General features: G+C 38.9%; 1 protein-coding gene across 15 annotated transcripts in view; it reads right to left on the bottom strand.

Moving 5' to 3' along the window:
• Positions 1-14,951, bottom strand: part of EHBP1 (EH domain binding protein 1) — a 344,785-nt gene that overhangs the window by 192,837 nt on the left and 136,997 nt on the right. For 11 of the 15 annotated variants that reach the window (XM_033239195.1, XM_033239197.1, XM_033239194.1 and 8 more), the window contains 2 exons: positions 5,872-5,976; positions 5,116-5,238 (listed from right to left, as the gene is read on the bottom strand). In XM_033239195.1, the coding sequence (XP_033095086.1) occupies positions 5,116-5,238; positions 5,872-5,976 (228 nt within the window). The remainder of the gene's footprint in view (positions 1-5,115; positions 5,239-5,871; positions 5,977-14,951) is intronic. The other 4 variants (XM_033239199.1, XM_033239205.1, XM_033239204.1 and 1 more) reach the window with 1 other exon arrangement.

The raw sequence follows: 14,951 nt of genomic DNA, 5'->3' as shown, positions 1-14,951 counted from the left end.
AAAGAACATGAAATGGGCTGGTTGTGGTGGCGTGCACCTATAGTCCCAGTTCCTAGGGAGGTTGCAGTGGAAGGATGGCTGGAACCTAAGAGTTCAAGGCTGCAGTGAGCCATGATTGTACCACTGCACTCCAGCCTGGATGACAGAGCATGACCTCAATTCAAAAATAAAATTTAACGCTGGGCACAGTGGCTTGCACCTGTAATCCCAACACTTTGGGAGGCCAAGGTGGATAGATCACTTGAGGTCAAGGAGTTCGAGACCAGCCTGGCCAACATGGTGAAACCCTGTCTCTACTTAATATACAAAAACTAGCCCAGTGGGGTGGCGGGTGCCTGCAATCCCAGCTACTGAGGAGGCTGAGGCAGGAGAATCGCTTGAATCCAGGAGTCAGAGATCGCAGTAAGCTGAGATTGCACCACTGAACTCCAGCCTGGGAAACAGAGCGAGACTCTGTCTCAAAAAAACCCAGAAAACTAAAATAAATAAAATAAAATAAAATAAAAAGAACAGGAAGCTGACTCATTTCTGAAATGTTCTTTGGTATTTACATAAGCACAGACCACTCAGGGATCTGATAATTCATTCTGTCCTGTGTTGTAAATATACTCACACGCCACTGAAATTGTTTTCTCAAAGTTTTCAAAGAACAGGTTTCTGTATGCTACAAGACCTTAAATCTTTAGAGTTTTTAATGAGAATATTTTTTCAATATAACTTAAATCCAATCAATAATAACATAAGAATCTTCAGGTTGAAAGCACTATAATAATACTGGTAAGCTGATAGAGATACCAAGTTTTTCTAGCTTTTATTATTTCAAGTTTTAATTTGAAAATGATGGTACTTTTATTTTTATTTTTTGAGACACAGTTTCACTCTGTTGCCCAGGCTGTAGAGCAGTGGCATGGTCTTGAACTTCTGATATCAAGTGATCCACCTGCCTTGGCCTCCCAAACTGCTGGGATTACAGGTGTGAGAAACCACACCTGCACAACAATGGTACTTTTATTTTATTTATTTTTTTTTTGAGATGGAGTCTCACTCTGTTGCCCAGGCTGGAGTGCAGTGGTGTGATCTCGGCTCACTACAACCTCCGCCTCCCCAGTTCAAGCGATTCTCCCACCTCAGCCTCATGAGTAGCTGGGATTACAGGCATGTGCCACCATGCCTGGTTAATTTTTGTATTTTTAGTAGAGACAGGGTTTCACCATGTTGGTCAGGCTGGTCTTGGATTCCTGACCTCAAGTGATCCACCTGCCTCAGTCTCCCAAAGTGCTGGGATTACAGGCGTGAACCACTGTGCCCGGCCTCAGTGGTACTTTTAAAATAAAACTCTGACTCAAAATACAAAACCACTATAATAGTAGCAGTACTTAGCATGAGGCTTTTTCTTTTATGTTTGTTAGCATTTTAAAACAAAACAAGAATTTGTAATAAAACTGTCTAAGATTTGCTGATAAAAATATTTTGTCAAATTGTAGAAAAATTTCAGCAAGCCAAAAGTCATAGTGTTTTAGAAGTAATTTTAATTATACTATGCAATGCTAAAGTATTCTATGAGAGGAAGGCAGGAAATTGGTTATTGAAATTCTCAAGAAAAATTAATTGTTTCCTAAGTGACATTTCAAACAACTTAATCTGATTATTATAAAAATTTTATGACTGACATTTATTTATTTATTTTATTTATTTACTTATTTTTGAGATAGAGTTTCACTCTTGTTGCCCAGGCTGGAGTGCAATGGCGCGATCTCGGCTCACTGCAACCTCTGTCTCCCGGGATCAAGATATTCTCCTGCCTCAGCCTCCCGAGTAGCTGTGATTACAGGTACACGCCACCATGCCTGGCTAATTTCTTGTATTTTTAGTAGAGATGGTGTTTCACCCTGTTAACTAGGCTGGTCTTGAACTCCCGACCTCAGGTGATCTGCCTACCTTAGCCTCCCAAAGGCCTGGGATTACAGGTGTGAGCCACCACACCTGGCCAATGACTTTTATATTTTAAAATCAAACTACATATACTCTAGATATTAGCCCAGAAAATTTGTCTTTATGTTGAAAAGAACGTAAAATGAGCTGAAATTCTGAGCTGAAATTCTGTACACCATGGTGAAGCAAGTAAAAAGTGTGAAAGAGAAGTCATAAAATCATAGTAAAGCAATACTTGAAATGAATTTAAACATAGCCTACATTAAAGAAGAGACTCAGCAATAGCATCTTTTGTAATACCTTGATAATATTCAAACTTACCACCACTAGAATCTTTATAATCATGTAAATTAAGCATTTTCTTTTCTCCATAAGAGAAGAGAGACTGTAAAGTTTTTCCTATCCAATTTTGTATTAACAAATATCAGGGCTCAAATGCTTAAGAAATTGACAAAATGGGTCAATAAAAATAATATTTTTATTTCTTTCAGGAATAGGATTGCAAAATTTAATCCAAGCAAATTCATTAGTTACAACACCAAAAGCAAGAAAGTGTACAAACTATAGAGCAAGATTTGAAGATGCTAGAATAGGCAACAAAGGTGGGTTTAAGAGAAGACTCCTCTTCCTCTCCCTCCCCCTCCCCCTCCCCCTCCTCCTCCCCCTCTCTCTCTTTCTTTCTTTTTTCCTGAGCCGGAGTTTCACTCACTCTGTTGCCCAGGCTGGGGTGCAGTGGCACGATCTTGACTCACTGCAACCTTTGTCTCTTGGGTTCAAGTGATTCTCCTGCCTCAGCCTCCCGAACAGCTGGCATTATAGGTGCGTGCCCTACACTGGGCTAACTTTTGTATATTAAGTAGAGACGGGTTTCACCATGTCAGCCAGGCTCATCTCAAACTCTTGGTCTCAAACGATCCACCTGCCTTGGCCTCCCAAAGTTCTAGGATTACAGGTGTGAACCACTGTGCCCGGCCTACATTTAATAGCTTTCTTAAAAAGCCACTCAAGGGCCAGGTGTGGTGGCTCACACCTGTAATCCCAGCACTTTGGGAGGCTAAAGTGGGTGGATTACAAGGTCATGAGATTGAGACCATCCTGATCAACATGATGAAACCTCATCTCTACTAAAAATACAAACATTAACTGGATATGGTGGCATGCGCCTGTAATCCAGGCTACTCAGGAGGCTGAGGCAGGAGAAACGCTTGAACCCGGGAGATGGAGGTTGCAGTGAGCCGAGATTGTGCCACTGCACTCCAGCCTGGGTGACAGAGCGTGACTCTGTCTCCAAAAAAAAAAAAAAATAGCCACTCAAGCACATAAATATGAGAACTGAAGCTGTAAAAGCAAAAAAAGAACCATCTGAACAATTGCAACACATTTTTTTCTTCCCCAAATACTTCTGTTTTGTGGCTGCAAGTTTTTAATCAATAAAGATAAATTATTTCTATAAAAATATTTTTATAATAAAAAATACTTACTCCAAAGATTCTAATAGGCAATATTTAAAGAGAACTCTGGTTGACATGTATTTGTTTGGCTCTACAGGTATAATTAAAGATTCTGAATCAGGCTGGCTTACCTCTTCTACATAGAAATGTGATCTTATGTGTTGTTTGCCACTCTCTTTTATACCTCTGATAACAGACTTACATTTAGAAAACTTATTTGATTTTAAAATAGAAAGTTCAAATACTGAATGTCTCAAACATTTTGTAAATATTTTTGAACTCAATATACTTAATTGTATGTAGTGTAAAATCAAGAAGTTGTGTGGTCAAAAGAAGATATCTGATTAAGAATTTTAGCTCCAACTCCACTTCCATTTACCTAAAGTCAAATCATTTAACTTCTCTCGGTCTCAGCCTCCTAATCTACGAAAAGAGGTAGTTGTTGACTGCCTCTACGATTTATTGTGACTTTTTTTTTTCTTTTTCTGAGATGGAGTTTCGCTCTTGTTGTCCAGGCTAGAGAGCAGTGGTGCAATCTTGGTCACTGCAACCTCCGCCTCCCAGTTTCAAGCAATTCTTCTGCCTCAGCCTCTCGAGTAGCTGGGATTACATGCATGCACCACCATGCCGGGCTAACTTGTTGTATTTTTAGTAGAGACGGGGTTTAGTAGCTGGGATTACATGCATGCGCCACCATGCCAGGCTAACTTGTTGTATTTTTAGTAGAGACGGGGTTTCTCTATGTTGGTCAGGCCGGTTGCAAACTCGTGACCTCAGGTGATCCGCCAACCTTAGCCTCCCAAAGTGCTGGGATTATAGGCGTGAGCCACCATGCCTAGCTACTGTAACCTTTTTAAGATTTAAAATACGTTCATAATATATAGCCTTCAAACAAAATAAAAACTCATGAATACAAACTTCCTATTAATAATTTGGAGTCTGGTAAGAAGGGAGAAAGTAAAGGAAGAGGAGAAGGAGAAAGAATTATGAAACGATACTGCTATAACAGAGTGAATCCTGAAGCTAAAACCTCATTTTCACCATGACAGGCAGTAGCAAAATTCTTTAAAACTCAGGAAGATTTCTCAGACACAGTCAAAAAAGATGTAAACAGTGGTTAATCATTCTTGCATTTATGTTAAGCATACAAAGTTCAATCAAACGGAAGTCTCACTTCTGTAACAGCCCTTAGCCAGGCTTTATGAGTTCAAAACTACTTGATAAGAAAAATGACTCAGGAAAAAAAATCCCTGGTTTTACACCTCATGAGTATGCTGTATATATATAATAGCAGCGGATCTTAACCTACTTTCTGCTCCATGTTTTCACATGCATAACTCACTCTCACTACTAATTCTCAGCTAGAGAATCTCAGCCAGAGAGATACAGTTAGGGTCAGAAGGGCTCATGAGACTGAGTGTCAGGGAAAATGATCCATATAGAGAAGCTACCCCCACCACCCCAAAATCAGTATATCCCTGACCTTACTTGGTAGACCAAATGAATGAGACTTGTAAAGCCGCATGTAAATGTTTACGCAAGGCTTTTTTCTTTAAAAGTAATTCCATAGAAGTGACCCAGAATTGCTGATCAACTCCAAGTGGCATGGAACACAACATCATTATAAACAATAATTTTTTTTGTTACTCTCTTAAGAATATATTTTCCTGCCCTTACAGTTCAAGACAACTTGACTATACAAAGACTTTAAAAGGACAGAAAAACTTGCTACCTTCTGAGTCAGGATCTCCAAATGGATTTAATTCTGCAACATCAGAGTCATCAAATGGATTTGAATTTACGGTGGCCAAGTCCTTTTCTGCTTCATCCAAAAAGTTAAGTTTGTTGATAAGCTCTGAAAATAAACATATGGGTTAGTTTCCTGTTACGGTTAAGTGTAAGTATTGATCATTTGTGAAACATTTCAAATGGTAAAAATTCACACAATACCTGCAAATAATAGTATATAGCATTTTACCAATGACAGAATGCCATTCAAGTATTTTGTAGCATACCAACATTTTCAAATAAAACAAAACATTTGAATATTAATTGAAAATTATGTCAGATAATGAACTATACTAAAGAAACTTCCATCTCAATTTAATTTGAGCCAATAAAAAAAGTGCTGACATACATGCATCACTCCCAAACAGGAATAACTGAAACGGGCTTATGGTAAGCAAATATTCTAAAAACAATATATTTATAACATATAAACACACTCAAGAAATAGCATGTTATATGACATTGCACTTTGAAAATGTTTTAAAACCACTGTCTATCAAGGATCCTGACACAAGACTTTGCTAAAGATAAGTTCTGTTATTCTGTTGCCTGTTGGTGCACTACAAATTACCAAAGAAAACATTCAAGGAAAAGCACAAAGACAAAACTGACAGCTAAGTACAGACAGAAGTCAAGAGGTAGCAGGTCACAGTAAATACAGGCAATCAGAAGCAGAAAGAAAGGAGGAAAGCTCTTAGACCTTCAGAGGAACTGGCTGATTTAGCTGAAGGCATATTTGCTTGCTTTATGCAGTCATCTTGATCTTCATCTAAGCTGCTCAGAGCATTCAACTGGTTTACAATTTCTGTAAACAGAAGCCAGTCAAGACAAATATAAGGTAAGGTCATTTAATTAAAGAGAAGTAGGAGCATGCTGTTACCCAAAAAGACAAAGAGGAGATGTTTGGTTAATCAACAGAATACATTCAGTGGATGTTATTTTTATGAACCATAACAGATATGTTTAACTGAATGTTATGCTATACCCATATTTTAAAATAGAAAACATTTTATTGTTAAAATGTATACTAGTAACATAAAAACTATGTTAATAAACACAAAACGAGATAATAACCCAAGAAGCTGACACTGGCTTTCACATTTTACATTTGTAAAATAGAACTGTGCTTTAAACACATACATTAAAAACAGAATAAAATATATACTCTGATACTACAGAAAATATTTGTCATTTGTTTAATATTCTAAATTTAAATAAAAAGTTTTAAGAATATAAATGCATGAATTATGTACATAATAAATGTCTTCATGTTGCATTTTAAAAACCAGTACTAAAACAAGAAAAGCAAGCAAAAGTTATTATTTTCTACTCCTGTTTTTTTTTTAATAGGATCTATTATTTTAAGGCAACTTTAGAGTATATGCTTTAGAAAAATCTTATAATAAAGACAATAAAAGAGAACAAAAAAGGACAGAGAAACAAATTTAAGATACAATTTTTTACATGAGTCATCTATATTTCGAACAACTCTGAATATGTGAAATTATCACCCAAAGGGTGATAATTAGACAATTCAAATAAGAACATTTTAGGATACTACAGGTAATCCCTGATGTTACCAAAGTTAAAACCTAGGAATAATGTAGTTATTATGATACAGCAAATAGATTCAGATTATTCAGTAAGGAAAGAAAGAAAATGATTGGAAGTAGAACACAGTTGTAAATTTGACATTAAAAGTACTATTCTTTAACACTGTAAATCTAAGGACACATGCTAAATTTTATTTGAACTAAATCATTGAATATGCATTTATAATATGGCTGCCTGCAACTATTCATCTATTGCACAAATATTTATTTATCAGTCTGTGCCAAGACCTATTCTTGGGACACAAAAACAAACATGGTGTTGTCCTTGTGGAATTTACATTCTATAGAGACACAAATTAACATGGAAACAGACTTAACTACCTACAGGCATACCACATTTTATTGCACTTCCCAGATATTGCATTTTTTATAAGAGGTTTTTTTTTGCTTAAAGCAACCAAAAATTTGTTATCCAACTATTGTGGGGATCAGAAGACTTGCTGGGCTAAAATTAGGATGTTTGCTAGGCTGCATTCCTTTCTGGAGCCTATAGGGAAGGATTTGCTTCCCTCCCTTTTCCAGCTTCTAGAAGCCACCCTTGTCTAGAAGTCTAGAAGCCACTCCTTAACTTGTGACCCGCTTACTCCATCTTCAAAGCCAGCAACAGTGGGCCAAGTTGTTCTCACATCACATGCGCTGACTTTCTCTTCTGCCACTCTCTGCCGTTTAAGCACCCTGGTAATTATATTGAGCCACACGGATAACGTAGCATACTTTCCACTATGTCATGGTCAGCTTATTAACAACCTTAATTTCATCTGCCACCTTACGAATGGACAGTTTGTGACAACTCTAAGATTAGCAAGTCTATTAGCACCATTCTTCCAACAGCATGTGCTCACTTCATGTCTGTGTCACATTTTGGTAATTCGTACTGCTACAGGATCCTTGGGATGTAGCTTTTCCGGCTGGAAACCTCTGTGGCCGGTGGTGTCTCTGCCTGAGTTTTTAGCTCAGGCCTGCTGGACTCGTTCCACCCACTTGGCCTGGTATGCCGCACTTGGCTCACGCTACCGACCTGGATCCCATGCCTACCAAGGGCGAGTCAGGCATGGAGTGATGAGGGGAGTGTGAGAGTGGGGTCTAGCCACTGTGCAGTCAGACACACCAGCTGCTGCAGCAGAGTGGGAAGCTCCATGTGTGGCATGGGCACCAGCTCTCTGCAAGGCTGCAGGTAGACCAGGTGCGCTGCAGTTTCCACATCTGGCACTGAGAAACATGGTGGCACCTGGAAGCTTGGAGATGCCAGGAACCACAGGGCCCCAAAGAGGGAGTCACAGCCCTGGCCCCCCAGATATGGGCTCCCTGATGGGCAGCAGCTCTTCTCTTCTTCTCTTCACCTGCAATGTGGTGAGCAAAGGGCATGTTTCAGCCCTGTTTATGTTACAGTTCTTTTAACCCTGCCATTCAATGGGGCTAAAAGAGCTGAGTTCTTATCCTGCAACCAGAAGAATGAGGTACACACACAAGTGGAGGGTGAGCAAGACAAAGAGGAGCTTTACTGAGCAACAGAACAGCTCAGAGAAGACGCGCAGTGGGTAGCTCCCTTCCAAAAGCAGGGTGTCCTGACAAGTGTTCAGCTCCTAGCAGAGAGGAGACCCTGGAGTGGGAAACTCTTCTCTGCAGGTAGGTAATCCTGTCAACTCTGCAGCTCTCAGCAGAGAGGAGACCTTGGAGTGGGTTGTTCCTATTTGCAGGCAGGTCATCTCATTGTCTTCCTAGCTCTCAGCAGACAGGAAGCCCTTGAATGGGTTGTTCCTCTTTGCAACTGGTTGTCTCGGTGTATTCCAAGCTCTCAGCAGGGTGGGGGTCCTGGAATGGGTTGCTCCTCTCTGCAGGCAAGTAGTTTCATCAACTTCCCGGCTCTTAGAAGAGAAGAGGCCCTGGAATGGGTTGCTTCTCTCTGCAGCTGATTGTCCTGGTATCTGCTCAGCTCTGACAGAGCTCAGGGCTTTCATGGGCCTCAGACAAGAGGAATTGCATGCTGACTGGTCCATGGGTAGCCTGGAAAAAGCACCACGGCCTCCCACTCTGGTCTGTGGAACTGGCAGCCTGGCCCCCAGCCTTCAGGCCCTTGCTGGCCTGAAGGTGGGGCCTCACTGGAGACCCTCCTCCTTCTACCCAGGAACCTACCTCCTGCTGCCATTCATGGTGCCTAGGGTGTAGGTGCCAACAGGTGCCTGCAGGCCACCATGGAGCTGCCCTCAGCCACCCACTGGCTTCCCTCCTATGCTCGTCAGTGCCCATAATCCAGTAGGGATCTGATGCCAAGGTGGCAGGGGGCTGGTGTGTCAGCAGTGTCCTGAGCATGTGCACACCTGGCCAGGCTGTGACAGCACCCGAGCTCAGCTCCAACTTTGTTCCAAGATTGGAGCACGTGCCAACAGCAGGGAGAAGCCAGATAGCAGGAGCAGGCACTTCCAAGCCTGAGAGGGCAGGGGAAGCTTCCCAGGCTCCCAAGAGTACAGGGATGTCTGGGTCTGCAGCCACAGTTTGGGCAAGCTGTGCCAGGGGGGTTGGGGCTCCTGCCTGCTCCCTGCAGCAGGAGGCCCAGGACCACAGCCCCAACTTGAACAGCTGCAGCTGCACCCAGGAGGGCAGGGCTCCCACCTGCTCCAGGGTCCAAGAGCGGAGGGGTACCTGGGTCTGCAGCGTGGCTTGGGCAGATTTAGTAGCACCCAGGGAGCTCCAGCCCCAACTCAGAAGGGGGGGGGCTCCTGCTTGTCCCCAGTTCCTGCCAGCCGCTTGGAGCGTGTGGCCTCAGCCATGCCTCCCTGCTGTAGCAGGTGTGATGGCAGCCACCACTCCAGACGGCCTGCCGGTGCCATCATCACCATATTCTACATCTTTTCATTATATCTGTCATGGCAATTTGTGATGAGTGATCTTCGCTGTTACTACTAAAACTGTTTTGGGTTGCAATGAACCACACCCACATAAGACGGCGAACTTCATCAATAATGTGTGCATTCTGACTGTTCCACTTGGTTGTTCCCCCATCTACCACTCCCCAGACCTCCTTATCTTCTCAGACACAATAATATTGAAACTAGGCCAGTTAAACCCTGCAAAGGCCACTAAGTATTTAAGTGAAAGGAAGAGGTGCATGTATCTCCCTTTAAACGAAAAGCTAGAAATGATTAAGTTTTGTGAGGAAGGCATGTCTAAACCAAAGATAGTCTGAATGCTAGGCCTCTTGTGCTAAACAGTCAGACAAGTTATGAATGCAAAGAAAAAGTTCTTGAAGGAAATTAGAAGTTCTACCCCAGTGAACACATGAAAGATTTAAAAAATGCATAATGCCTTATTGCTGATGCAGAGAAAGTTTTAATGGTCTGGATAGAACATCAAACCAGCCATAGCTTTCCCTTAAGCCAAAGCCTAATCCAGAGCAAGGCCCTAACTCTATTCAATTCTATGAAGGCTGAGAGAAGTGAGGAAGCTGCAGAAGAAAAGTCTGAAGCTAATGTAGCTTCAACTTGTGTCAATACTGAAGAATGTGACTTCAAGTTGAAGTCGATGCTCATTTACCATTCCAGAAAATCCTAGTGCCCTTAAAAATGATGCTAAATCTATTCTGCTGTGCTGTATAAATGCAACAACAAAGCCTGGATGGCAGCCTATCTTTTTACAGCATGGTTTACTAAATATTTTAAGCCCATTGTTGAGACCTGCTGTGGAGAAAAAAAGATGCCTTCCAAAATATTACTACTCATTCCTTCTTAGCATGCTCCCTAAAACAGTAACATCACCGTTCACTGACAATGCACCAGGTCGCCCAAGAGCTGTGATGGAGATGTACAGATGATTAGTGTTGTTTCTGCAACACACAGTTCAAGGAGTAATTTTGATTTTCAAGTCTTATTATTTAAGAAATACATTTTGTAAGATACAGCTCTCGTAGGTAGTGATTCCTCCAATGATCTGGGCAGTCAATTGAAAACCTCTTGGAAAGGATTCACCACTCTAGATACCATTAAGAATTTTGTGATTCATGGGAGGAGGTCAAAATATCAACATCAACAGGACTTTGGAAGATGGAGGAGGCTAATTCTGATCCTCATGGTTGACTCTGAGGCATTCAAGACTTCAGTGGAGGAAGTAACCACCGATGTGGTAAAAATAGCAAGAGAACCAGCATTAGAAGTGGAGCCTAAAGATACATCCGATTTGCTGCAATCTCATAACACCTGAATGGATGAGGAGTTGCTTCTCTAGATGAACAAAGAAAGCAGCTTCTTGACATGGAATCTACTCCTGGTGAAGATGCTGTGACATAATGGTATTGCACACTTAACAGACTACAATATAAACATAACTTTTATATACACTGGGAAACCAAAAAATTTCTGTGACTTGCTTTACTGAAATATTTGTTTTATTGTGGTGGACTGGAAGCAAACTCACAATATCTCCAAGGAATGCAGGTATGAAAATACCAGGCTGTCAGACATATGTTACAGATCTTTCAGCAAAATATATATGAAAAGTTGATAAGCTTATCAACTTTCCTTTTCTAAATGAGAAAATATATTTTGCATAACCAAAATTGCTTGAGATAGTCAAAGTAAACCACAGAAAATAGAAAGTAAACACAATTAATGCCAGTTGAACTTTTTATCCCAATTTGAATAGTAGGAGCAGAATAGTCAGACTTATAAAGTTTCTTCTTCCACCTTGTTTCGCCAGTAATTTTAAACCGTACTCTGACTCAAGGTAACTTAGCAAATTTCTCAGGAGGTAGAATTAATTCATAAATTAGATAATTTACCTGCCTCTAGCAGTCATTGTAATTTTGTAATTTTTAGGAAAAATATAATGGAGTGTAGGATCAATGTTAAGTGATTGCCAGTCTCATGACTGATTTTTTTTTCATTCTTTACTAGTTGGGCATTTTTCAAAATGTACACGATTTATTTTTAACTTTAAAAATATTAATAACTCTGAACATATAAAAAGAAATATTAACAACAGCAGCTAATAATTACTAAGCAGTAGGAGAGGCTTTGCATCCATTATCAGTTAATTCTCATAAATAATCAAAAAAGAATTATTATTCACATCTTATCATGTATATTAGTATTATTTATTTGCCCTACAGGAATAACTTTGAAAATATAAAATATGAATCACTTTGAAAATATAAAATATAAAAAGAAATAATAATAGCAGTTAATTATTAAGTAGTAGGAAAGGCTTTGCATCCACGATCAGTTAATTCTCATAAATAACCAAAGAAGTATTATTATCCACATTTTATCATATATCTTAGTATTACTTGTTAGTCCTATATTCCTAAATGTGCAATGAATAGGTCAAAAAATGTTTATATAGTGCTCAAATATTTGTAGTTTTCTATATATAGCTAAAACATTTTAATTACCTTATGTTCCTAAAAGTAATCTCAATAAGAGAAAATATCAATCATTTATTAAACATCTTATATATGAGCACTGCAGGGAATATAGAGGAAGTATTAGAGTTAGTCCTTCCCTTCAAAACATTAATATTGTTCCACAGAGTTTTAGGTATAATGTCGGCATTTTAAAAAATACTATCAACATGACTCTATTACATGACCGAATTATTTTTCTGAATGCTTAGAGTATTTCTTCCTCATCATCATGCTTTTGGTGACATCTAAAATCACTTATGGCCATTTCATCATGAATTAATTCAAAGTAATTTCTTCTTTACATTCTCTTCACTAATGACAAACTGTCCTAGTAGTTTCCGCCATTTATCCTTAGTTTAAGTAAATCCCTACTTCACTCCTAGAACTTCTGCTTCTACAACTTTCATTTACATTAACAGAGTGAAAAGGTAATTTTGATTATCTATACCAATGCTTCCTTTATTTGGTTTGCAAATAAATGTTAATACAAATCATAAAAAAGCAATGTACAAAAAAAACCACTTATCTATTTAATAAGCATTTATCACGTACCTATTATATGCCTGTGCTAGTACCTGCTCTCGTGGCTTCGTATTTTAGTGGGACAGACAGGCAAGTAAAGTAATATATACTGTATGATAAATATTATCATTGAGATAGCACTGTAGGCTATGGGAAACTAACTGAAAGAGAGATATATAATTCAAGAGATTAGGAGGGCTTCCTGGATTTTTATCTACACTTGAGCTAACACAAGACAAATAGACATTATGATTATTAAAATAAAAGAGGATATGGATGAGGACAAAGAGAGGCAAAGAGAACAGGACATACTTGAAGAACTGCAAATTGGAGTTTAAGATGCCAGCGATAGGAAATGGAATGAGATGGGGCTGGCAAATATCCTATCATGAAGGTTGTTGTGATCAAACTAAAGAATTTGAACTTTATTCTGAGAGTTATGGGAATCTAGCATATTTCAGAAACAACATTCCAGCAGCAACATGGTGGCAGCATTTGGGAAAAAAGGATAGAAAGCAAGACAAAGGATCACCACTCCATGAGAGAAGGCATTCAATAAATACTTGTCAATTGAAGAACAAATTAAGAAGATTTGATGATTAATTTGGCATAGAGGATAGGCAAAGAAATCCAGGAAAAGTGCTATGTTTGTGTGTTGGGTGACTGTGGATAGCAACTGAGACCGGGCTATTAGTTTTAGACAGCTGGTGAAACTTCCCATGCAAATACTTCAATTGGCAGTTGCTGTGTGGGTCAATACCCTAAAATATATAATTTTGTTATGTATTTCTCTTTCTAAAACAAGTACTTTTCTGTTTCTTCCAATTTTCTACAATGTTTTACTTTTACAATCGGAAAAAGTTAACTTAAAAGAAAATTTATAACAAAAATTTATTCCTGGAATTATTTTAATGAGAATTTTTTTAGTTACATGCTACCCTGACCAAAAATACTACCCAACCCAATATATTTATGTAATACTTTATTACTTTATAAAGTCTTGTTTCATACAAAATTGAAAACGTCTGGAAAATGCTAATAATGTTATACTTCAGTGCAAATTTCTCCCCTACCACTATACAAATTGAGCAATAAACCCATATATTTCCTCTAACTGTATCAGTATGGACCTGCTTCACATTGGTGAGAATAAGAAGAGAAACTAAATCGGGGCAGGCAATCGAAGCAAAGGGTCAAGTAATTTGAGATTCTTCCTTACAGTAAGGAAGGCAAAAGAAGATATAAATTGACCAGCAGAGATTATCACATTGAGCAAAAAAAGGTGGGGATGGGGATGGTGGCATGACGAGTAGGTGGCTTTTTCCTTTTAAGAAAGCCTATAGTTAAAAGAAAAAAAACTTCCTAGAGCTAGAATATATATGCAAATCTTGCAGTATCCTCATTATTCTCTAAATTGTAACAAGATTCAGGTATATCTTATTTTAAGATGGTCTAAAATAGTAACACTTCAACTTTCTGGCAGAGATCCAGGTAAAAAAGATGTCACTTTCTCCACAGGCTTAAGCCCATAAACATGTGATTGCCTCTTTTAGGATACCAGCATCTCCTGATTCTCCTCCTATCCTGGACAGACAGTTCTGTCTCAGTCTCTTTTAATAATAATTACTCTTCCCTCTGCTTAGGATCCCATCATAGGTCCCACTCATTTTTCTCCTAAATCTGTTCTTTTTGAAAGAATTCATCTATTCTCTTGGCTTAACTACAAACACATAAATGAAGATAATTCTCAAATACATACTGAGTGCCAGACTTGAATTACCAACTACCTAGTGGGCACTTTTAATCTAATGACCCTAGATAGTCCCCTCACAAACTTATTAAAAATATAATTCAACAGCTGTGCTACTATGTCATGTTCATCTTGTATTTCTAACAACTAGCAATTTTAAGCCTATAGCTAGTACTTAATGTATGTTGTAAATGAATGAATGAATGAACCAAATGAGTCATAATACTTTGCACCATCTTATAAAGGCAGAAAGATATAAAATGTCCTTTATTTTTACATTATAGATATACAGTTTTATTTATTTATCTATCTCTATGTCTATACATGTATGCATGTATCTATAATGTTTATCTACAGAAATGTTATATTTTAAGCCACCGTTTCAAAATTTGGTGACTTAAAACAACAAATTATTGGCCGGGCGCGGTGGCTCAAGCCTGTAATCCCAGCACTTTGGGAGGCCGAGACGGGCGGATCACGAGGTCAGGAGATCGAGACCA

The sequence above is a fragment of the Trachypithecus francoisi genome, unplaced genomic scaffold, assembly GCF_009764315.1.
Source record: "Trachypithecus francoisi isolate TF-2019V2 unplaced genomic scaffold, Tfra_2.0 Lachesis_group17, whole genome shotgun sequence".
In the NCBI taxonomy this organism is placed as follows: Eukaryota; Metazoa; Chordata; class Mammalia; order Primates; family Cercopithecidae; genus Trachypithecus; species Trachypithecus francoisi.
Note: the sequence above shows the minus strand (reverse complement) of the source record. Positions and strands in the feature narration are given on the sequence as shown.